The sequence below is a fragment of the Artibeus jamaicensis genome, unplaced genomic scaffold (assembly GCF_021234435.1).
Source record: "Artibeus jamaicensis isolate MK-2021 breed Jamaican fruit bat unplaced genomic scaffold, CSHL_Jam_final contig_76, whole genome shotgun sequence".
Lineage (NCBI taxonomy): Eukaryota > Metazoa > Chordata > Mammalia > Chiroptera > Phyllostomidae > Artibeus > Artibeus jamaicensis.
Genome location: NW_026521954.1, coordinates 13,846,235 through 13,872,478, shown reverse-complemented (window position 1 = coordinate 13,872,478; position 26,244 = coordinate 13,846,235). Strand labels below are relative to the sequence as shown.

At 37.0% G+C, this 26,244-nt stretch overlaps 1 protein-coding gene across 1 annotated transcript in view; it reads right to left on the bottom strand.

Annotated features, from left to right (window-relative positions):
- Nucleotides 1-25,595, bottom strand: part of DHX15 (DEAH-box helicase 15) — a 54,453-nt gene extending 28,858 nt beyond the window's left edge. The window contains exons 1-3 of the mRNA XM_037155507.2: nt 25,376-25,595; nt 18,613-19,048; nt 14,343-14,536 (exon numbers count right to left, since the gene is read on the bottom strand). Of these exons, the coding sequence (XP_037011402.2) occupies nt 14,343-14,536; nt 18,613-19,048; nt 25,376-25,446 (701 nt within the window). The 5' untranslated portion in view covers nt 25,447-25,595. The remainder of the gene's footprint in view (nt 1-14,342; nt 14,537-18,612; nt 19,049-25,375) is intronic.
- Nucleotides 25,596-26,244: the final 649 nt, after the last annotated feature.

Genomic DNA, 26,244 nt, shown 5'->3' with positions numbered 1-26,244 from the left:
TATTCATAAAGAATGTGTTGGTCAAGTTTCTTTTAGAGATTATAAAACTAAATTTCATGACATAAAAATAAAATACAAAACACTACATAAGTCAAAATTTGCCCCAAAGCTCTATCCGAACAAATGTACTATTGTTTTATAATCATTTGCAAAATTAAACTTTAGAGTATATATCAAACACGCTATACATTATCAAATCTAGTCAAGTATGATTGCAATATTAAAATGCATCAAGAAAAGTCTGACAAAATATAATGAGCACATGATTTCGCACAAATACCAAAGCAAAATTCGACACATACAAATAATCAATTCATAAAACAAACTAAGAAACCATTTTATGTTGCTTTATCACATCACATCACATCACTAAAATGTTACCGAATGCAAACATGCTTTCCTTAAAGCCCTAATAATCCTTTACTTGAGCTACAACAGGTTCCTGGTTCGAAAGGGCTAAGAGAGCAGATGGGTTTACCATCTCACTTTCCCATGTCCCACTCAATTCAATGAAATGATCATAAAGAAGCACACACACAAATACATTCATAAAATGAGGAGCAGCATTAGTAATGAAGAAATGCTGACAGAAATATATCAAGAGAAAAGCCACATGACAGCAGACAGATCAATGAACCCAAGAGAGGGAAACTCAAGGGGAGTTGGCTAATTTGGAATCCAGGCACCTGTTGAAAAGTGGTTTGGAGAATGGCTGTGTAAGTAAGCCATCTCCTGCCCATTAATTCTGGCTACTACTGTCACTACTACAAAACAACTATTCTTACTTTGGCAACTGGACAAAACACAGTCTGCCTGCAAATACTGAAGTCACAGCTCATTCCCTTAAATACAAAATCCATGATTTTATTTACAGATTTAAAAGCAGTATAAAATCATAAGGTCATCATTTATGACTTCACTATTTTGGCTCTATTTTTCACAAATTAGTCTAACCTAATCTTTCAGGGACCAACTTGATATTTTTAGCTAATGCCATCTGTTGGAGCAGTAAGTTCAACAACTGACAGTGTACAAGAGAAATAAATCCTCTACTTCACCTGAACACATTTCTGGAATAGACACAGCATTATCTGCAAGATTGTTTTATATTAAGACCATGAAAGAAAAAAATGTTTCAATTAAACTATGACTCAATGCCATAACGATACTGTAGCACAGTGCATGAATCAGCTACATAATAGCCTCTAGTTGCTTTGAAATGTCTTTGATTTGAGGACATTTGGTAATTTCTCCTGCTTTTAGACGTTAGTTAATACTAACAGGAGACAGGCAAACTTTTTGCACATTATCTTAACTGCAAAACATAAGTAGTTGCATCTTCTTGTGGGTAAAGCTCCTTAGATTCCACAAAGCTCTTGCCTGTTCCCTTATATGGCAAAAAAGAATTGGTCACTCTTTCAACAACAAATATTTATTTAAATACTATCAAATTTACAGTCTGCTGCTCAGCTTCCAAGCCTACTCATTTTAATATGGAATCCTAATGTCATATTTTTAAGGCATTTTAATGAGCTCAACGCATAGTTCCAAAAGTGTACATTACTTGATTGAAGTGACAATATGTAAAATTAGATCAAGTTCAAGAATTCACAGGCACCCAACTGCTACCCTCAAAGACTGTGAAATGCATACAAATTTCACATGTTAAAAAATACAACTGATAAAGGTATCAGACTTTAACTTGAAAACTCCTTAATATAGATTTTAGAAAAGCAACTCTTTCCTTTGACCTTTTACCTCCTAACATTCACATTTTAGTTACTTTAGTTACCAAGGTTCAGACGACCACAATATAGAAGCATTCAAAAATAGGGCAGACCCAAATACTCATTCTTTTGTATTTTTCTAAGAGGGGGAAATGTTACAAATGGAACACTATAAATACTGTAAATTAAGACTAATGAAACTATTATTTGTCTTGCTTTATTAACAACTATGTATATTAAATATACTAAGTTAAATGGTCAACTAAGCCCAAACTCTCTTACTTCTAAGTGCCAGAGACTGACTCCAGGACATTCCTCATTACTAAATTGTTCATCACCCAATGAGATCGAATTCCATGCGATGCTACAGTTCTGCCCTGCATCACTGGTTAATATGAGCACACTGACATTTGTACAACCGAGAACTTCAGGAAAAAAGGACACTGTTTTAGTTGGAAGGTTTCCTTTTTTTTTTAAATGAGATGAAGGGAGGGAGAGGAGGGAAGAAGAGAAACATCAATGTATGGTCGCCTCTTGTGAGTCCCCTGCTGGGAACTGGCCTGCAACCCAGGCATGTGCCCTGACTGGGAATTGAACTGTGATCTTTTGGTTGACAAGCCCGCACTCAATCCACTGAGCTACACCAGCCAGAGCAGAAGTTTCTTTTTAAAATAAGCAGTTAACTTTTCCAGCATCTCAAAACCAGTTTAGCAGCTTACCAAGACCAGTTATCAGAGTACCAATTCCAATCCTAGGCCCATCCTACACTAACACTTCCCCAGAGTCAAGGGGGGGTGGGGTGGGGTGTGTGTGTGTGTGTGTGTGTGTGTACCCCTTTCCTAAAAAAAAAAGTAAAAAAAAATAAAAAGTCACCTGACTCAGCACAGAAAAGGCGGAATTGGATACTGGTGCTCCTGCAACAACTACAGCCTTTTTTCTTTACCTAAGTCAACTTGTACTACATTTTATAGTAGTAATGAAATATTTACCCAGGCTAAGGGGTGGATCGCTAGAATAGGGTGTTACAATAATAAAGTTGTGATTATACAGTTTTGAAGTTTCAATAATAAAGTATTAAACAAAAATTGCATAGGACAGCCAAAGTCTGCATTTTACCAAGTACCCTCCTATTATTCAATGTGTTCCTGTTTTGGGACGAAGACCCACATGAAAGTTATCCACATCACCTGGGAAAAGGAGGAGCGTAGCAATCTGTGCTCTTTCAATAAAGTTTTCATGTGATTCTGCCCTGGCTGCTGTGGCTCAGTGGATTGAATGCCAGCCTGCGAGCCCAAGGGTCACTGGTTTGATTCCCAGTCAGGGCACATGCCTGGGTTGTGGTCCCCAGTAGGGGGTGCTGGAGAAGCAACCCCACACTAATATTTCTTTCCCTCTCTTTCTCCTTCCCTTCCCCTCTGTATATAAACAAATAAATAATTAAATAGATAAAATCTTTAAAAGTTTTCATGGAATTTTGACGCTTGTTAAAGTGTGAGAAACACTCGTGTGAATTAATCAAGTTAAACAAGAGGTAGAAAAGGGTAGATTAAGAAAGGAAGAGGACTAAAGCAGCAAAAACACCCTCGGAGGAACCTACAAAGAGTTCCTATTTCCAAACAAAATAAAACAAAAATGCCAGAGTGCTGAATAGTATCAAGTTATCTTAACTATTTTTGCAATAGGCACACACAGACAGCATAATAAACTAGAAGCCAACAACCAACTCTGACCCCAGTCAACATCACCAACTGCCATATAAACAAAGTATGCATGGCAAAATATTATGGACTGCAGACACATTATTGGTTTATAGTTTTTTGTTTACCTACATTTATGTATAATTTTTTGAAGCATCTCAAGTTGCCTGGTTCCTAAAAATATCACAAAGGAAAAAGATCCACAGAATAAAAAAAACGTTTTCCAAAATGCCATAAAAAATTTCAAAGCAAACTATGTATTATTCATAACTCAAAAAAACACCACTGACTAATGTTCAAGTTATGAATGCAACCCCCAATAACTCATTGTTATGTTATCTGGGGTGGTGTGTGTGATGATGGAGGGAGAAATAGGGGGAGAGGGAATGGGGGGGAAGGGAGGGAGAAGAGAGCCTTCCTAAATTTCTACCTTGAACTTCACCCAACCTCCAAAAGGCCTGATTAATCAAAGGTGTTTCAAACAAACAAAAGTACTAGAACAAAGGGATTAAGTTATTTTTTAAAAACTTTGGCAGGATATGATGCACAGTCTAATGTTTTTAAAAAGTCGTTAATTAAACACCTGCAAAAACATAAGGTTTCTTCATGGCATGAAGTACTGGTATGGTAAAAAATAGGTTAATAAAAAATACAATAATTTAATAAATATATAACACAAGAATAACATCATATACAACTGCAAACTTCTTTGGCCAACCCCTATACTACAAACAAAACAAAGACATAGCAAACTAGACAAAAACTTCATCTTCTATCCAAGATGCTAATTTTGTTTAAAAAGCTCCTAAAAATCAGAGAGAGGCAAATATAAACAATGCGGGGGGGGGGGATTGGAGCAAGTGTAATAGCATATAAAGTAAATAAAATTTAAAAAATTATGACCAGATATCAAATCCCATCAATCGATAACACTGTATATTTCTTTCTAATTTACCTTCTGTTACCGGGATGCATTTTAAGTACTACCTTACAAATGACTGTTAACCAGGTAGTGATACTTCTGCAAAGAAAGCCTCCGGATTCCAGAAAGAAATACAAATGGCTCATAAACACATGTAAAGATGCTCCATTTCATACAAAAGAAATGCAAATTAAACCATGAGATTCCATTTCTCACTTACAATACCTGACAAAGATGAAAGAAGGCCCACAACACAGTGTTGACAAGGGTATGAAAACAAGCCATTTGCTCATTCCTTGCTGGTCAGAGTAGATAAAATCTCTATGGAGGGCAATCTGGCAACAGCTAATAAAATTCAAACATACCTTCTGACCCTGACAATTTCATTTGTAGAAAACTTATTTCAGTTATACATCTTCGCACATGTGAAAAAAGTGTGTGTACAAAGTTGTAAGAGGGTACTAAGGACAGCCGCAATTTTTAAGAACCAGCAAATCTGTGTTTCCATCAACAGAATTAAATAGTCTATGCAGCCATTATAAAGAATGAGACAATGTTGTTCTAGAACGATCCCAAAATTCGATGTCAGTGAAACCAGCAGCCCTGTGTTTTGAAACAGCCCTGCTATAAATGCTAAAGTTAACTTGTTCTCAAAATCCTATTTTTGAAATACTATTCCAATACTGCTAGGATTTGATTACCTTTCAAATTATGGGTGTTATCCTGCCATAACTAAATATGCAAATAAATCAAAACCACGTTTGTAAATAATCCAAAATTGACTCAGTATGACCCAAACAAATTCTTAATATCTGTTTCAAGGAGTACCTATTATAAATGACTGGCATTGTTGAATCTGAGTAATTCGATTTACTGCTTTCCTTACTACCTAGGACAGATTTACAAATATTTATGCATAGGAATTTACATGGAGACATGAGGAATGAGGATGGAAATAATATACAATGGTTAAGAACACATTCTTACTGCAAGACAAGCCTACGTTCAAGTTCCTGCTTTCTTAGTAGTGTCTGACACCTTCAAGAAGTTCAACTTCTCTGATGCCCCATTTGTAAAATGAAAACTTGGTAGCTAGTGTTTAAGTTAAACAAAACAATGTGTATGAAGGACCTAGTACATCCACTCCTTGGCACTCAGAAAGTATTCGATATCAAATTCATACTCCACTCTAAACTTTCACCCGATAAATTGGGATCATCCTACCCTCTATAAAACATACACTATTACAGCCATGTATCTGTTCCTACCAGTTGGATTAATTATATCTGACATGAAATGATAAACTCTTAGCACAAAGAGCTGTATACAGGTATCCTAAGTTGTATGCTTCACAAAAGCGTGAAAAAGATGAGTCTCTCTGTCTCACACACATATGCACAAAAACGATCAAATGGAGAAGGGGATTGTAAAAGAGTGAAAGTTATCTAGAATTCCACATTTCTCAAAAGACTAAATTCTCTTGAATTCCAGAAAAGCAACACCTGCTTATTTTCCAAGTGTTTGATGTTTAAAAACTCCACGTGTTAAGAAGTGGATATGCTACACATAATAGACCTCCAAAGGGCCCACATTCGGGGAAATGGCACTGGTCCTACACTAACAGTGATAAATGAATGTATACGTTTAAAGTAAAAATAAAATAAAAGCCACCCACATTAAAATGCCTACACAAACAGGTTGGTATATATCTTCATCGTCTACCAACATCTACCAACGTTGGTTGGTAATTTCTTCAACGTTAAAATAGATTAAGACTTCTGAAAGAGACTGTGATGAAAAGAAATATTCTTTTATTCTCCTTACCACGTAACATATTATTACTTATACCTCCAATTAGTAGAACACTTTTTGAATGACAACAGTAAGAAACAGGAACAAAAAAACTAGAAACAGCTCTCACCAAGAACTATTTTAAAAGACACACTATATATAGTATAATGACTTTAAAAACACAGCTCTCTTCACTACTAAATATGGTGAGAATAAATACCCTAACCATCCTTAACAATGTCAACACTATAAAACGACTGGTTACCCCCCCCAAAAAAGAAAACAATTTTTAAACATGCCCACAGTGAATGCTATTAGACTTTTTCAATAACTACAATAAAAACCATCAAATTACCTTCCTTCATCTAAATAATTCTTTCCAATATTAATTACTTCAGTATGCCAAAGAAACAAAACAAATTTGCTCTAAGTATATATGTCAACTTAAAATGAAGTTATTTATCTCTTTTTTAAAAAAGATTTTATTTATTTATCTCTAGAGAGGAAGGGAAGGGGGGGGAAGGAGAGAAATATCAATGTATGGTTGCCTTTCCTGAGTCCGCAGCTGGGAACTGGCCTGCAACCTAGGCATGTGCCCTGACTGGGAATCGAATCGCGATTGTGAGGTTCACAGGCCCGCGCTCAATCTACTAAGCTACACCAGCCAGAGCTTATTTACCTCTTTTAGTGATCTATTTTTGGATTCAAAATGGCTAGCACTTACATGTATTTCTCAACTATATAGTTACATGAAGATATGACAACTTCACAAACCTAATCCATGTGACACAGCAGCTTAAAGAAACAAAACACTTTGTAGTTCAATATTAAGATTTCAAGGACAACTTAATGTATAAACCCCCAGCACAATCTGAGTTCCGATTACTGTATAATAATCTTAACATCTCTCTGTACAGTCATGCACTGCATATTGATGTTAACAGACTGCATATACAAGCAGTGTAACAACATATAGCCTAGGTGTGTGGCAAGCAGGCTTTGTGTAAGTATACTCTATGATATTTGCACAACAAAATCATCTAGTGACACATTTCTTGGAATGTATCCCTGGACTTCCACTGGCAATTATAATGGTGGTTAAGAATGAAATTAGTCTTTTTCTTTCAATTTATGTGTGGTATTTGTTTAAAAAGCTACTAAGTTGTTAGACTATAAATACTTAATTTGTTAGGACTGAACTACTAAATAAAAGAAATTCTGAGCTATCTTTTTAGAGGTACAGTACCACCAAAAAAATTTACCCAAGACAATAAGCATGCCATAAACCAAGGTAGCACTGTAACATCTACTCTCTTTAAAACCTAATCTTCCTATCCAATACTCTCCCATCCTTCTCAGCTCAGATAAAGTACCTCCTCCAATGCACGGGACACTCAAACTTTTTTTTTTTTTCAAACTTCCTTCTTAATGCTTCATAGCTTACCTCACCCACCAAGTCAAAGAGCCCGTGACACTAGCAACAGTTCTTTTATATACTTAATGTTCTTTTCATTGGTAAAAGGATAAACAAAGATTTATACAGGCTCCAGTTCAATTTGATGTATTCTTAGTAGAACCACTATACAGTATGAGGCAACGCTAACCTAACTATAATCATAACAGCACTGTAGCACGCACGGATTACAGTAAGAACAAACTAGCAGACACAGAGTCACACAGAAAGGCTCCATATAGTACTTCAAATAAACTGGAATCTAAAATGTTTTAATGCATTCCTAATACCAAAAAAGGGGGACAAAAAAATCAAACCCTATTTGTGGTATGGTACATACCATACCATACCACATATGGTATGTACCACCGCATGATTCTGAGCTGAATCATCAGCAGCCGAGGCACACAACTTTATTTCTGTATATGTTTCAGTTAGAATAGAAATTTTTTTTCCAAAATACACTATCCATCCTCAAATTTTTCAGATTTTGAATGAAATGCTTTACCATCCTCACAAGAGAATTTACAGAAAGCTAGGATCAATGTGTACGTTGTTTTACATTTTTAAAGACATTGGAACTGTAAACAAAGGGCCTTTTATAACTAATACCTTGCAAGTGCTTAAGTATTAACATAAGCACAACAGCCCTCAAATATAATAATATACGCAAGCCTCAGCTTTCCATGAATTAACAAAAGCCAGTGGAATTCTAATTCTAGAGTGGTAACAGTAACTTTTCTGATAAGAACTACTTAAGTGGTGAATAACCACATTTATTCTTTATTCCCAAACCCTTTCTAAATATCCAGTAAAACTGCCTTTACCTAACTTCAGTGCTACACCTGAGTTAGAACAAAGCCTACCAAATAACAGATGTTCAATAAATTAGCTTGTAACTAGTATCTGTATAATTAATGATCTCTAAAATACCAAAGCCCTGTTTCCATATCTTACTTCCAACCTTAAAAAGAATCTGCCTGCACTCATTCATTTCATAGGAACAAGTAATGTCAAGATTGAATTCAAGTCAAAACCCCAACATTATGATTCACTTGTGTTAAAAGGAATTTGCTTAAATTGGTTTAATAACCCCATTCTAATTAACTGGTATACCTGAGTTAACTGGTAATAAGAATCCAATAATTTCCCGAACTGGCCATTTACCACCACCACCAGCAGAACCAAGAGTAGTAATGCTGACTTAGCACTTGCTGGCTGTCTGGAATTACTCTAAGGGCTATACACAAGTCAATTTATTTGATGTCAGAACAACCCTGAGACATAGTTATTAGCTCCATCTTCTGAAAAAAGCACTAAGCACAAGGAAGTTTATTAAGGTAGCCAAGATCACAGTTAGTAAGCAGCACAGCTTGCACGCAACCAGACCCCATGATCCTGGAGTCTGTGTTCTAGGATCTATTTCCTTTTGATTCTCTTCTCAAGTCATCTATTTTTAAACAGTTGCTGCAGTGGAAACCACTCTGGAATCTCAGCATAGGCCTTATGCAGTTGGTGCTTCAAACTGTTGTTTCCACGAACCCAAAGAATCTGCTATGCCAATACCTGCTAAATTCTTCCCTGGTGTCAATCGACCTTAAAGGTTCTGTACCAGCCAGTACCTTACTGTAGCAGTGTTTGTCCTGGGTTCTTATATTTTTTAATTCCTTTTGCCTTCTTGCTTAGACTGGGCTTTTGGAGATTAAAAAACTCTGTTAGTTTCAAATCCATATTGTGTAGGGTAGCATTTCTTTGGCTGATTTGTTCAACATCTGTTTCCCTCAAGCTTTATAACAGACTTATCATGCCTTGAAACCCAAGAATATTCTTTCCTCATTGTCAATTATATAGATTCTAACCACATCTTGTCTTTAAATTTTCTTGATTACCTAGCAGCTTGTCCCAAAGTTATATATAAAAACACATGTCCTCTGAGAATACTATAACATTGTGCTTCATAAACATTGCCCTAGACTGGGTCCTTAGCCTTGTGACGTATTCCAAAATCAAAATGAATGCGATATCCAAGAGCAAAAGACTCAAAATAAAAGGCAAATTATGTACACCAAAGCACCCTGTCACTATACACTCTCCACCAAGAGAAGTTTTAACAAATCAGGGAAAATAAATTCCTATAAAAAATACCTACCACTTTCCCACAACTATGCTGACAACTGATATTTCAGTGTTACCTCTTTCATTCTCCATTTTTTTAAAAAAAGGATTCCATGCACAAAGCAAGTATACACATAAAGACATAATCTCTGTTCCCAAAGAGTTTATACTCCAACCAGGCAAGAGAGATAAACCAACCTGTGATCATCCACACTGTCCAAAAACAAGCCCTAATATCTCAAGTGATATGGAACAGATCGCTGACTTACACCAATCAGTTGGATATTTTAAATATGCAGACATTGCCTTCTCAAATAACAAGATTTTACCCTGCAGGAAAAAAAAAGTTTAAAAAAATGCTGTTCCATCTACCTACAAAGATCTGCACCCTGTTAGCATAACCTGAAATATAGCAAACCGTTACTTTAAATCCAGGCCTTGACTTAAATTCTCCTTCTCTTCTCCAACCTAAATTCAGTTCTCAAATCATGCTTTCATATAAACCCCATGTTCTCTTTCAGAAGCCTAATCACAATTTGAAATTTTAATTTACTTTTTATGTTTCAATGGAGACAGAGACTATATGACATTTCTACTACTATACCTAGCACTACACAACATACAATAGTACTCAGTTATTATTTGACTAAATGACTAAGCATTACTTGTGTCAATTACTGGGTTCCCTCAAAATCAAACTAGATCAGTAATTATGGGGGAAGGACAGACAACAAAAAGGAACCATTACCCAAAATAACAGTGAAATTAGGTATCAAATTAACAATGTTAAAAATTGAGATTCAAGACTATCAACTATTTCATTTCCTGAAGAAAAAAAAAAAGGGATGAATTTACTCCAACTACAAAGTGCTTCTTAAAAACCACTGCAAAAACAAGTATATCAACCTCTAACTTTAATATAAATACATTAAAATAAATGTAGATAGTTTTCTCGGACGAGTCACAAATTTGGCAGCTATCTTTCAGTAACAGGTCTTGCTCTTCTTCAGCTACTCGTTGTGTTTTTTGTTCTTTCCCTTCCTCCCCATCATTTCCAGAACGGCACGAACACTTCAGGCAGAAGATGAGGGCAGGCAAGTATATCACAAAACATAAAAGCCATTTATCGTGGTGGTTCTGCAAACTAATCTGCCTAAGGGACTGGCTGGCTATTTAAGGCTGGTCTAACAGAGTGTGCACTGATTTATGCTAAACTCAATCCTCTGAAAATGACATAGTATTAGACCTAGAACCTAAAATTTATGTATAGTGTCCCCAAAGAATAGGGGACACTATCTTTGGACACCTTATCTGTATAGACATGCTGTAACTAATTTAGCTAAAGTACTCTCAAACAAACATATCTATCCTCAGCAATGACTAAAGTCCCTCGGGCAGAAACCTCAGAAGTTAGTCTTCTTTACCACCTTCCTATGGTGAAAAATAAAAGACATCTGGCTACACGATGGACATGTAAACATTTGAAACCTATATATGAAAATAGTGGAAAATATCGATAGTTGTCTGATATATTCACTCTTCCTAGCCAATTAATTATGTAGCTGATCCTCATTTAGTTAAGGCTTTAATTCATTTTAACATCTATGTTCTCAAGATAGGAGTTGAAGTGATGATACAAAATGCAGGGTCCAGCACAAATAACATCCCTTTTTTGTTACAAAATCATAAGCATGTAATTCTGCAAAATAACAATGTCAAACTTAAGCATACCATGTGACATTTTAGTTGAAGTGTTAAATTAAAGCTGTAAATTGTTACACCCATATCACCCCACCAACCAAACTCAAGCAGGCATACTTCTGCTGGACTCTGTAGATATCTAGGCTTTCATACAATACTCTTTTTTTTTTTTAAGGATTTTATTTATTTATTTTTAAGGGGGGGAGAAAGAGGGGAGAAAAACATCAATGTGTTGTTGCCTCATACAATATTATTTTTAATGGAGCATCCCCATTAGTTATAAGTAACACTAGCCCAGTACTATTAAATAGGATCTATCACTTAAAGATGATACTGGGTTAGCTTCTAACTCTTCAGAAGACTCTAGAAGAAATCCCAATACCCTTACCCTGTCTGGAATAAGTTTAGTTACAGCCTCTGGAAACCATTAAAAAAATATATATATATATATATATATATATATATATATATATATATATATATATATTTGAAAAAATAATGAAGGAAAACTTCCACAATCTGGTAAAAGAATAGACTTCCAGGAAATCCAGGAACCTTGGAGTCTCCCAAAGCAGCACACACCAAGGCACAAAACAATTACATTACCCAAGATTAAAGATAAGGAGAGAATCTTAAAAGCAGCAACAGAAAAGGAGACAGTCACCTACAAAGGAGTTTCCATAAGACTATCAGCTGATTTCTCAAAAGAAATCTTACAGGCAAGACAGGGCGGGAAAGAAGTATTCCAAGTCATGAAAAGGCAAGGTCCTACATCCAACACTGCTCTATCCAGCAAAGCTATCATTTAGAAAGGGAGGGCAGATAAAGTGCTTCCCAGATAAGGTTAAGTTCAAGGAGTTCATCTTCACCAAGCCCTTATTATATGAAACATTAAAGAGACTCAATCTAAAAAAAAAGATGACAACCAAAAATATGAACAGTAGTAAAATAACAAACTTACAACTATCAACAGCTGATCCTAAAAAAAAAACTAGACTAGGCAAACAACTAGAACAGGAACAGAATCACAGAAATGGACATCATGTGGAGGGTTATCAGCAGGAAAAGGAAGGGGGGGAGAATGGGGAGAAAGGTACAGGGAATAAGAAGCATAAATGGTAGGTACAAAATAGAAGGGGGAGGTTAAGAATAGTATAGGAAATGGAGAAGCCAAAGAACTTGTATGTATGACCCCTGAATGTGGACTTTAGGGGGGAAATGCTGGTGGGAGGAGGTGGTGCAGGATGGAGAGAAATAAAGGGGAGAGAAAAAATAAGACAACTGTAATAGTATAATCAATCAAAAAGATTAAAAATATTTTTAATCTAATGCCAAGAATACCTTCATTTTGAGTTATCAAATCTACTTGTTACTCCCTAGTAACCGAACCAAAATCTTTCACAAGCATACATCTTTTGAAAGCCTACCACTCCCTATTACACACTGTCCCAATACTGCATATATTAACTTTCTCACTGTCCAATTTTCCAAATTCTCTGCTCCCTCATCAACTGTGGCTTACCAAGAAAAGCTCAATGCATACTTAATCAAATGTCAAAGTATTATTTCTCCTAAACATGAATAAAACCTGTCCTTCGTTATCCTCAAGTCCTTGGTATTACTGCATTTTAAAGTAATATAAAACCACAAGGTATGATTTTGTTTAAGTAATTGTTTTGTCAATTAAACTGTAATTACAATCAATCCGATTATCACTAAACTAAAAAAATGTATCCAATGAAGAGTACACTTTAAGCCAAAAACATGCCTAAAGCAAACACAAGTTCAACTGCTATTAAATATGATACTAAATTCATTCATCTGAAGTTCAAATAAAATGAAATATATACCAAAGAAACTAGAAAATAATGACATACAACTTGAAGAATAACTGAGTATGTGTTTTGAATAAGAAAAAGTTTTAAGTTATGTTATCAGTTATATTTTAAAACCTTATCTGAAAGATATACACTGAAATATTTTCAGATGAAAGAGTATAATGTCTAGAATTTGCTTCAAATTATGAGACAGGGAAAAGGGTGGGATCTGGATGAAAAAGACTGGTCATGGTTAAAGATACATAATAAATATGTAGAAATTCATTGCACTACCCTACTTCTGCACACATTAAAAATTTTCTATAAAATGTTGTTTCCCTGCACAATGGTGTACATACATTTCTGCCATCAAAGGCACATTACTAGCCATGTAACACTGTGTTCCAAAATTGTCTTTTAGAAACAACCTCTGGGGGAGGACTGCATGGTGGCAAAGAAATCATTTTTAGAAAATGATTGCAATGTCACATGTATACAAAATAAACAGGAGCAACAAAAGGGAAAGCTTTTCAAAAGAAGTACCATCAGACAACATATATCACTACTTATACAGAATACAAGTTTAAGATAAAGATAAAAAATTTTAAGAGCTAAATAAAATTTTACAAAGCTCAATACCATTGTCATTCGTGTCTTCCACACTACAGTGAAAAGGAATGAGGACTCTGATGAGACTCCAAGAGTATATTACAGAACAAAAGATTCTCCTTTTAGCATATAACATGTGTGGTAACAGCTGTATAATTAACATTAAAAGGCCTCTCCCCCAAATAAATCACATCACATCCCACACATCAGTCTTTCTAAAACTGTCTTATTAAGATGTCACTTTTACTTTAAATCATATTTAAATTATAACATTTCACCTAAGATTCATCACCAAGTAACTAAAATCTGACCTTTGAATTTCAATGCCTACTGTGTATGTATATATTACTACCAAGAAATAATTCAAAATAAAATGTTATCTAGTAAGTTTAAGATGGTCTACTCTGGTCTATTCTAAAGTTGGATGACTTGAGACTCCAACAGCAAAGTTCCCTGTCTAGTGGCAGAAAACAAAAAAAGAAAATGTCCATGTTTAAACATAGTACTTACTTAAGAATGGTTTTTGCACTACTGCAGTCTTCAAATCGAATGGAGTAGCCAACTTCCTGGCCCAACATCACATCCATTTCATCAGCAACTCTCTGAGCCACACTCATTGCAGCCACTCTCCTGGGCTGGGTACAGGCAACTCCTCTCTTGGGTCCTGGTAAGGATCGCATGTACTCCACACACCACTGTGGAATCTATCAAATAATTTCACATTTACATTAATTCTACTCTGCCTGCATACCAGGTATATTTAACATATTTTATCACATTTTAATAATTGAACAAAAATTCAATTAGGCACACCACAAATTACATATGACTCAAACTCTTAACAGAACAAGCACTCTAAGCCAAGGAAGGGTCATGAACAACAATGACATGACATAATTGCATTCCTGAGTGGGCTAAGTCCACTGAAGCTTTGCTGAATATGCTCTACACTGTATGCACTGGGAAAAAATTCAACTTACAAAAAATTCTACTTAATAACAAAGGTTAGTTTCCAAAAAACATTCTAATAAACTGTAACTCTAGCCCATAAACAATTTGAGTTACAAAATGCAGGTGAAAATAAATTTGGTTTATAAGCCAGCAGAATCTAGGAGAGGAATGCACAATGGCAACAACACCTTAGGTACCATACTAAAAGTCAATTTTAGTCATTGTCCTGTCAGATTCAACAGGACCCTAGAGAAGCAGCAGCACTTCCACCAAATAAAGGAGGGCAACCAAGGGGAAAGGAAAACCAATGAGCACAAGCTGGAAGACTGCCATGACAACGGGGCATTTCCTCCCTATTTTATTATCAATAAAAGCTAATAGATGCTCTAATATCATGGTTCCTCACTACCTGAGGGGGGAAACCCATGGGAAGAAAATCTAAGTGCTTACTACATTAAGTGGGAATCCACTGATACAAAAACATGGGGAAAAAACACACATTTGGGGGAATTTTATTTTGGTACAGAATTTGTACACTGATACTCGAGAAAATTGATTGCTATACCATTACTACATTTTAGTTAGGTTACTTCTGTAATTTGGGGATGTACTGTCACTGACAAATACCTGAAAGGAGAGAACGATTCTCTAAGAATACAACAATGAATATTTTTAAAGGATTTTAAATGAACAAAAATACTGAACTACCAAGAAAAGTCGCTCTCTAGGTATGTAAACCCACAGGCCAAAGTTATTTTCTTCCAAGCCTTTGTATGTATCTTCATTTCAGCAAGCCTCTCACAAATGCAAAGTGTTCTTTGTAAGACCAAACAGCATGAAATTAAAAAAAAAAAAAAACAAAAAACCAAAACACTCACTAGTCAATAAAAGCTATTTAAAATGAATTCAGAATTCTCAAGTGAGAACACTCACAGGTTTATAAATTCAATCTAGTGAAATGGATAGTTTACTCCCACTTAAAAACAATATAACAGTTTTGGCTAATTCAGCAGTTTTGACTCTTGATCTCTGAAACTCCTTATACTCTTAAAATAACTTAGGATGCCAAACAACTAATAGATTTACTGAAGTAGAATATTAAAACGAAAATATTTAAAACATTAATTCCTAACAAAAATTCATCCAACATTAACATAAACATTTTCTATTAAAAATAACTACATTTTCCAAAGCAAAAATAATTTAGCAACAGTACATTAATACTCCTGCTTATCTCTAATGTCTGGTTTAATAGAAGACAGCTGATTCTTTTATCTGCTATTTTGAATGTGCTGCAATATTTGTTTTGTTTGTTAAGTGCACAAATAAAATTCCAGCAACTCTGAACCAGTTTCAAGGACTTTCAAGGATTCCAAAACAATATTTGGAGTACCACTTAGTCAATCCATTTATTCATATTTCTAAGAATAGCACTGAGAAAGGAAGTAGGTCCTAAAATACATAGGCTTTGGCTACTCACACCAGGGATCAGATTTTCTAAAGCTATTCCTCTTTCAGCTTCTTCCCTTCCTCCATTTGTGGCTATTTTCCTAAAAACTGACCCTTAATCCTCTTGTTTTATCTTGAGTCTTCTTGTTTTATATTGAGTAGTCTTATTCTTGTAGTACCTATATTGAATGTCAGTCCTAACTCTACTTCCAACCCCAAACCTAGTAGTCATTTCTACTTGAAGAATGGTATCCCAAAGTTCAACAAGTTCAACACCAAAATTATTTCTCACCTTCCTCCAAATATTTATTAATTCCTCCCAAGCCCCAGACTTAGTAAAAGTTAACACCCTAAATCCAATCTATCCTTTATTCTACTGTCCTGTATTTTATGACCTCCTGCATAGTCTGTCTTCAATATTCTCACCAAACAGGACATTTTTTAAAAATCCTTGTCATTCCCCTCCGATTAAAAAGCTCTAATGGCTCTAGCCAGGTGGTTCAGCTGGTTGAATGCCATCCCACACACCAAATCATTGCTAGTTCGATTCCTGGTCAGGGTGTACATACATATAGAAGGCAACCAACTGATGTTTGTTTCTGACATTGATATTTTTCTCTCTAAAATCCATAAACACATCCCCAGGTGAGAATTTTAAAAAAAAAAAAAGTCTTCAAAGTGGCCTTTGAATTTAACACACACACACACACACACACACACACACACACACACACACCCCCTACCTCTGATGGCTTCCCAATCTATAGTGAGGTATATTAAGGCCCAACCTACTGTTCCAGTGTCACCTGCTCTACCTCACCACCTCACTCTTCCTATACGGCCTACACACAGCCCAGAGCACGCAATGTTTTGCCTTCTCTCAACCTGTGCCCTTGCTTGTACTGTCCCTTGGCTGAACTAGCTTTAGTTTCTTGTATATAGGTACCACATGTACGTATCAAGTTGCAACATGAAATGCGTTTACTGAGTAGTCATTACTTGATACTGCTCGGAGAATTTCGTTTTTCTTTTTTGTAAATGTAGAGGTTACAAAGCACTTTAAATTTTATTTATTTACTTATATTTAGAGGGGAGGAAGGGAGAGGTAAGAGGGAGAGAAATACCAATATGTGACAGAAACACCCACTGGTTACCTCTAGCATGCCCCCAACTGGGGACCTGTGTACATGGCCCCATTGGGAATTGAATCTGCGACCTTTCGGTCCACAAGATTAACACCCAACCCACTGAGTCACACCAGTTAGGGCGAGAATTTCATTTTTTGATAAGCACAAGAGATAACCAAAAATTGGCTTACTACCCTTAGTAGTTTTGAGTCAAAGTTTACTAACACTATGCCAAAATGCAGGTGGGTGAAATTCAGTATTTAACTGTTTAGTTTCCCTTTGAGTTCCCCAAATGCTCTGCAGTTAAGTATCTAAAATATCCAAAACAAACAACCCAAATATTCATAAACCTCTTGTTTTGAGTTGACTGGACCTTCCTCTACACTAACTGCTACTAAATAAACTCATCTCTGAAATAAAGTTAACTGTAAGACCACAAAATATAATTTAATTCTAATTAAATTATATTAATTCTATTAAATTAAATATAATTTAAAATATAATTTAAAAAAGAAAAGAGCCCTGCCTAGTGTGCTCAGCGGATTGTGTGCTGGGCTGTGAACCAAAGGTCCACCCATTAGGTTCTCAATCAGGGCACACGTCTGGGTTGATAGAGGGGTCCTCAGTAAAGGGGGGTGGAGGGGCACCCCACATGGGTCAGTGGGCGCTGCAGGCAACCACACATTGATGTTTCTCTTTCTCCTGCCCTTCCCCCCTCTAAAAATACATAAAATCTTTTTTTAAAAAGAAAAATCTCTTGGATATATTACTAACAAGATACTAGTGTTTAGTTGTGACTATATGTAGGAGGTACCACAAGCAGACACTATTTAGCTCTTCCATTTTTAAAAGATAATATCCATATGGTTCAAAGCAAATAAAAACAAGAATGACAAAAATGAGAACCAGTCCAGTGGTTCTTATTTCTCCACCTGAGCACTGGAAAACAAACACCAGAGCCCCAATTTTGCACTACCTCCAGAGTCGAAGTGGGAGGGAGAGCGTTACTCTGCCAATCATAATGTGACAAAACCAGAAAACCAGCACTACTTCCCCTACCGACTCAGGCAAATAGGTGCTCCCTACTAGATCCCCACTCTGAAAGTCACTAAAAGGTGCTAACACCAAAGCAGCTATTTTTTAAGATGTCCTATCAGGAAGCAGACAATGAGATTGATCGCCAGCATCAAATAAAGAACACTTAATAAACTTAAACATTAATAAAATATGTAGCATGGCATATAGTAACTCACCTGTGTTGTTTTACCAGATCCAGTCTCACCAACCAGTACAAAGGACTGATGTCTAACCAGGATATCTGTAAACCTATCCTTATATTCCCAAACAGGGAGCTGAAGCCGTTTCTTTAAAATATCATAGTATCGAGGAGTATGGGGTAAGTTGGTAAATGGATTAATGCACTGTGGAAGTGATGTGTGTCCTGTGTGTCCGGTGTGTGTTGAATGGGCAGAATGTGTTGAATGTGTTGAGTGTGCTGAGTGGGTTGAGTGAGCTGAATGGGAAGCTTTTAAAGGTGGTAATCCAGCACTGATAAGCATAGCATTAGTAGAAGCTCGCAATTCCTTTTCCTTTTCTTTCTCCCTCTCTCGCTCTCTGTCTCCTCTATCACGTTCTCGGTCACGATCTTTAGACCGATCTTCACGATCCCTGTCCCGATCTCGATCCTTCCTAAAAACAAACAAACAAACAAGTTAAAATAAATTTAGAATTCTGATGCTGAACTTTATGCAAACTGTTCACAGCAGCATTTTGTCACAAAGTTAATGTCCAACAACCAAGTAATAAACTGATATAAAGTTCAATGAATTACGTAAGTACCAGAAATAATGAAAATAACTTACAATCAAAGATTCTCCATGCCTCACCCATAAATATTCTTCCCTTTCTTAATGATACCTCAAATTCTGTTAAGAGACTGTCTGTCAATCTTTCTACAATCTTTAGCTACCAGATAACACAAGAATTCAGCCTTCTTCTCAAGTAAAATCTCTTCCTACTTAGGAGCCTAATACTGAAGGCACAGTGGGGAAAAGGTAGAACCAAATCAAGCCAGAAAAAAAAAAAAAGAAAAAGAAAATGGGGGGGGGGGGAGGGAGGATGGCATACGGACTTTCCCAGTCTCCTTCAAATTATGTAAAAAGTATTTTTTTGCACTGAATGTTACATTCAACATTTATCAAAAACACTGCTTCTGGACAAAGACAATTCCACCTCACCTTATAATAATATGAGTTAAAGGATTATAGGTGAATTTTCTTAAGTTCTACTTTCCTAATTTTGTTCAATAACATACAGTGCTATATAAGAAAAACTAAAATTAAAACACTTTTTATTCTTTGGTTTCATTTACTCTTGCATGATATCCTTAATAGCAATAGTAAAACACCACAAGTATCTTTTGTAAACCTATGTACATTTTGGTCACCCATTAAAGGGCTTCACTGAACACTATTAAGTTGTTAAAATTACTCAGACATGCACTATATTAAACCTAGGCCAATTTTAAGTAGTCAATTCTAGTATCTACTTTTAGTTACTACAGATGGTCCCTAACAGTAATAATTTTTAAATGGTTTAGGCTTATTCGTTCTACTAATTCAGTTTACTTCAGACCAAGTCCTAAAGCAGAAAAACTTGCTACAAGGTTTTTGGACCTAGACTTGAAATAGACAATGTGGAGCTATAACACAAGCCACAAGACAGGTCACTATTCCTTATTCATAACACAGTAAGACATACAAATTTCCCAACACCTTGATCATCAGTAGCAGAGTAGGAAAGAGTATTCATTACCTGTAACAGCACGTTAGCTGGGCAACAGTAATTCCCCTTGGCAAAAGGCAGCTAAAATGCTAAATCCAGCATGAGGAAGGTAGTTCCCCTTCTTATCACAGAAATAAGCTAACCAATTACATTTGATCTTGTCCTTCCCCAAAAGTGTAATGCTATTCCTTCGGAATTTACTTGAAAGATAAAAGCCCTATTATATATACACTTTTCACATATATAATCACTTCTACATATATTCACATACATGTATCTCAATGATCACTTTCTACAGAACTGCAGGACATATAAGGTAGGATGGAAGTCTCTCATCCATTAGTATAAAAAGGAAAAAGAACAAAGGATAACCTAATAAACATACAAAATGAAGTCTCACAAATCAAAACTTGAGCTTCCCTGCCTATCTTTGAAACATAACATCAGTCATCCTTTCTTTCTCTCATTCTGCCCCTGGTCTAAGGTGTCCATTAATTAAATAAGTATTTAGACTGTCCCAAATGTGAATGAGGAAATTTGTAATAGGGTACACAGAAATGTACCCAGCAAAGTAAGAAGCACTATAGCCACAAATGGATCAAAGACTAAATAGCTTTAAAGACCACAGAACATAAAAGAACTTTTAAAGACCATCTGATCTAAAGAAAAAAAATTACATTTCCAGAACTGCACCACAGGGACAGGGCAAGGCACACAAACTGACCAAAGTTTAACTTCTATAATTCTAGCACTTAACATAGGGACTTAACCTTTCCAGGTTATAAAATATGGAAGACAGAGCGATGGACAAAGTAAATCATATTACCACCTAGCTTTGTTGCAGTAATACTTATACTAACAATGGTGTTTTTCAAGGGCCCCATGAAGCATAATATGCATTCTCAAGACACAAAGATTATCTGCTGACCATGAAATGGGGGTAATTGTGACATAAAAGTAAAAGAAACACTGAGTTGCATAACTGGCAAGGTATTCAGTTGGCCAAAAAGTTCATTCTGTCTTTAAGTAAAACTAAAACATTTTTCATTTTCATCAGTAACTTTATTGAATGATGTATTCACCACTTTGTTCCACTACCTTCTGCCATCTTTCAGGCAACTTCATCATTCCATCTTCCCAAACTTTACCTTTGAGAGCAAAGAACTGTTCCAGGTGCCTTTTGCAGTCTTCCAAAGAATTGAAATAACTTTTTATTAAGAAAATTAAGCCCAATTTACTAATCTGTGAAGTGAAAAGTATTCATAAATAAACTCTTAAGAGTAAAATAAGAAAACGACAGGAAAGATGCAGAAGTCAAATTAAATCACCTCGAAAGTTTGCTTATAATTCAAACTGTCTACCACCAATGGGGAAGGAAAAATAAAAACTAAAGGTCAGTTAAGGAGGGTGAAAAGCCAAGTTTCAGAAATATGTGTAGGCTTGTGCACATGCAATTTTTTTTTAAATAGGTACTTTTATTATAAAGGAGCTTTGTTATGAAGACATACTATTTGAGGCATAATGCTTAAAAAACCATCAAAGCAGTGCTTTACAATCACTTAACCACAATAATGCCAAGACAATATGACAGCTGTTGAACACGTGGTTCTGTGCACTCCAGGCTCAATCCTAGCTCAGCACATAAGCTCACCAGAGGGCCACAGTTATTTTTTTCCTTGTCTATAAAAGGTGGCTCCTGGTATGTCCTGTGGGGTAGTCCAAGAATTATATGAGGTACTATTTACCATTCAAGGTTTTTTTTTTAATTTACAATACCAGGTTAAAATTCCACACAGAATAACAGGAACTGAAATACTACTAATAAAAATGTAAACTGGGAATGTGGGTAGGAGGGGGTGTGCAGGGTGGAGGGGAGTGAAGGGGGGAATGGGATAACTGTAATAGCATAATTAATAAAATATATTTTTAAAGAAATGTAAACTGGTCATCAAAAGCAGAGTATTTTACACACACGCTGTTTTTTATTGGGCAATCTCCCTTCCAGGAACTTCTCTTAAAGATGTAGGTATGCTAGTATGTACACACATGATGTTCACTTTTCACTTAGAAAATAATGAAGTCTAGGAAACTACCACAGCATCCACTGAACAAGAAATTGGTTTAAAAAGTTACAACACCCCTTTACAGGTGAAATGTTATACAGCCAATAGAAAGGACAGTGTATAACTATTCTATAGCTTGACATATTTCTGAGTGAATAGAAATAAAACACACGGAAACATCCTCGTATTAAATATTATAAAGCTGTTCATACTTGTGAACAAATATTCAGAGATCTAAATAAAAAGTTCATCAAAGGATTAAAGACAGGGATGAAATTTTCATGGAATGTTTTGCTTTTTTATTTATATTTTCATGTATGGATATTCTTGTGTTCCCCAGGGCAAGTTATTAACCTCACCTACATCAGTGGACTGCATTGAAGACGTCCTTATACATACAAAGCACCTAAAAGTCTCAGGAGCACAGTATGTACTCTACAGATGTTATATGATTAGCATGTTTATTTCACCATCTCCACAATTTAACAAGAAAAGCTCTCATTAGGAAGCAATATTGGAAACTAACATCAAAGTGAAAAATGTTCCTACTTTCAAAAGTTTTTTCCCACAGTTCAACAGTAGGTTGTCTTTGGCAATAATTATGTACATAAAAAATTGTGGGATAATGGAAAAGTAAATTAGATTATTTTGTAACTGAAACCTTTTAACTTCTCTACCAGAACCCAAAATTAAAATATACTAGGAGTAAATAGTTATACAGGGTGGGCAAAAGTAGATTTACAGTTGTTCTTTATGGAAAACACAATAATTAATAAACAATACAAGAACAGACTTTGTGCTGTGCATACTCACCACTGTAAACCTACTTTTGCCCCACTCTGAGTATAGGTTAAGAGCTCGAATGTGAAATCTCCCGTTCTGTCCTGGGGAAATGATAAAGCCATGTTTGGCAGTGAAATTCACAAAACTGACAAGCCTATCCTCTCAAATAAACCACTTCCTAACTACCAAGGCTTAAAATAGTAACTTGCACGATTGCATGACAGTTAACAAAAGTGACTTTTTGAGTTATCAAATACAGAGGGGGAAAAAAAAAACCCAAGCACTAATAAACATGGTAAGCACACTGCTAAAGAAAATTAGTTTTATGAAAAATGATATTCAGGTGACTTAGAAACGACAATATAAAAGTCCCTCAAGTAGCTGAGAACTTGAACTTTATTACAGGTAGATGTCATATAATAACCAAGAAAATTGTAAGACCACCCCCACAGATCCAGAAAACTCACATTTTAAATGTTTTGTAAGAGAAAGGGAGCAACCCACATACATATCATGGGAACACTTATAAAGCCCAAGAAAAGCATTTAAATGTTGGGCATACACACAAATAGAATAACTCCCTCCCTCCCAGGGTATTTTGTTCTAATCTAAACTCTTGACATCAATTCCATCTTAACTAGATAACTTATTTTTACTTCACGGGACACAGGAACCAAGTGTTCCCTACTTTACCAACCCTTTAAACATGCCAGTAAAATAGGCTGCAATGACTCTTAACTACAGTGATAGTACGTGTGCTATAATAGAAAAAGCAAGAGACTATGAGTGAAAATGAAAAGACCAAGGTTCCAAATCCAGTTGTGAAGTGCGTAAGGTGGCACAAGCCACCAAACAACTCTGGATCTCCCTCTTTCATCCATTAGGTAGAGGTGACTATAGTCTTTCAAAGTCTCTTTCAGCTCTAAACTGTGTGACAAGTAACTCTATACTTTCAAGTTCTGGCAGAGTGGGACTTGCAGCCTAAAAAGAGAGAGAACCCAAGTCTATGGTAAACTAAAAACTTTACATAATTAACATGTTACATGCTTCTGCTTCTCAAATTCAATAAACGTACACCCTAAGCTATCCCAGCTTAGACTCCAAACACAGGTATCTGTAAATGAGTAAGGGGCTCTGGGAGAAGAAAAATTCACGTAAGTTATACAGATGGCCTGACACACTGATTCTGAACATGCACACACACAAATGATAAAGTTATGCAAAGTATTTGGACATTCAGACTTCGGTGTTTTGCCTGAATTATCCAAATACATTATATCTCTACTTCAGGAATGAAAACTCACACTGGACAAAAAATGATTTTTATGCAATTGTTACATTCATCTCTACCTTTAAAGACATGCTAAAGGGAAGAATCTGAAACATAACGAGTCTCTGTGTATTTCGACTCTCAACCTCCCCAAGGGCGATATTTTGCCATAAATACGAAAAACATTTTTTGAAAAGGGTCTTGACTTGTTTCAAAAGCTATTTATGAAGGAAAGCTGTAGGGCTAGAAATCAAGAACTGATTGGAATAAATGGAAAAAAAAATGCCTTCTAATTCCCCGCCCTGGAATGCCCAACTAACCACTGTTTTGGTCAAAGCAGAAAATAAAGGAGATGGCGGGAGCACGGGCAGAGGGCGGAAGTTTGCCTAGTATCTACTTTGAAGGGTTTGAATGGACGGAGGCATGCGCTCTCGCGCCCAAGTATAAACGCAAAGGCTCCAAAACACCAGCCTTCCTGTCTATCAGGTATATTCCACATTTTCCTTGCGCCCGGCAGGCGCTCTACTCTTCCTTCCCCCGAGAACTCCTCGTCTGTATGCCTCACCCCATTCCCGCCACCCCCATACCAGCCAGCAAGAATCCACGCGCTTCTCTCGCTTTCCGCCCTCCTCCCTTCTCCTGACTGGGCACCCAACCGCCCCCAAGGCCCTTTTCCCGGCCCCTCTGCCAGGAAAGTACCTGCCGCCCGCCGAAGGCAACACTCCTGCCGCGCCCTCCCTTATCCCCTCCCCCAGCTCTAGGCCTCACCCGGGAATCCCGGTGGCCACGAGGTCCGCAGTTTCCTCTTGCCCGCTCCCCTAGAAGTACCTCTTCCTTGGGTTAGTCGGCGGAGGAGGCGTCCGCGTGGCCACGACAGGCCTCTACACCCTCCTGACTGGGCCGGGCGCAGGCCGCGCAACACCATCTCCCTGCGCCCTTGCCCGGCCTCACGCCGGGGTGGCGACACTCTCCCCGACCCGCCGCTAGTGAACCGAGCCCAAAGGGTAATAAAGGGTCAGGCTACAAGTCCCGCTCCGCCAGGCGGGCCCTGGCCCGCTCCCCGCCGGAACTCCAACAAAGCCCGAGCCGCTGCCTCGCGCCCCTGGCCTGGCTTACCCATCGGTCCCCGCACGCTTCTTGCTGGAGGGGTAATCCTCCCCCAGGTCCAACCGGTGCCGCTTGGACATCTTCGAGAGGTCGATTATGAAGAAAGAAAAGAGGCCTTACCGGTGGAGTCGACGGCAGCTACTTAACTCTGAAAGACCCCCACCCCTCCCGCTACAACAGCCTACACCGTGCGGCCAGGACCAGGAGCTAAAATGGCGGCGGCGACGAGGGCCGGGCCTGCGCGCGCGCTTCCGCAACGTGATGCGAGTGCGTGCCTAGTGAGCGCGCACGCATTGGAGGCGGGAATTCCAGACCCGCCCTACTTCCTTCCCGCCGGCGCTTTAGGCACCTGCGTGGCTTCGAAACTGAATGATCCCCTAACTTTTAGGCGCGTTTGATTTAGGAAACTGAGAGAGGAGAATGCTCAGTTCTAGGAGATACTCATCATCTGTGTTACTCTCTGGCATTAGGAGAGTGTCAGACTAAGAGAGTTTGAGAAACCAGTCAAGATCATCCTGCTGAGAAGGGGCGGAGCCGGGATTGGAACCCAACTATTTGACTACTCCAGTTCTAGAACTTGAAGTCACTGACCAGACACTCTCAATCACAGTGAGGAAACTGATATGAGACAAATTCCAAAACTTGATGTGATCTTTTCTCTCTTTTTTTTTATCCAATCCGGACAACATGCATGCAACCTATTAATGTTTTTAAAATTAATATGCAATGGAGAAAATTGGCAGTAAGGACACAATTAGCTTTCCCCCATCCCCCGTGTGCTATTTTTATACACTTCCACGGTGTTAACTCTAGCTCTATACTCATTCTTACAGCAACCCTGCAAGATAGGTATTATTTTATAGTGTGAACTCTAAGGC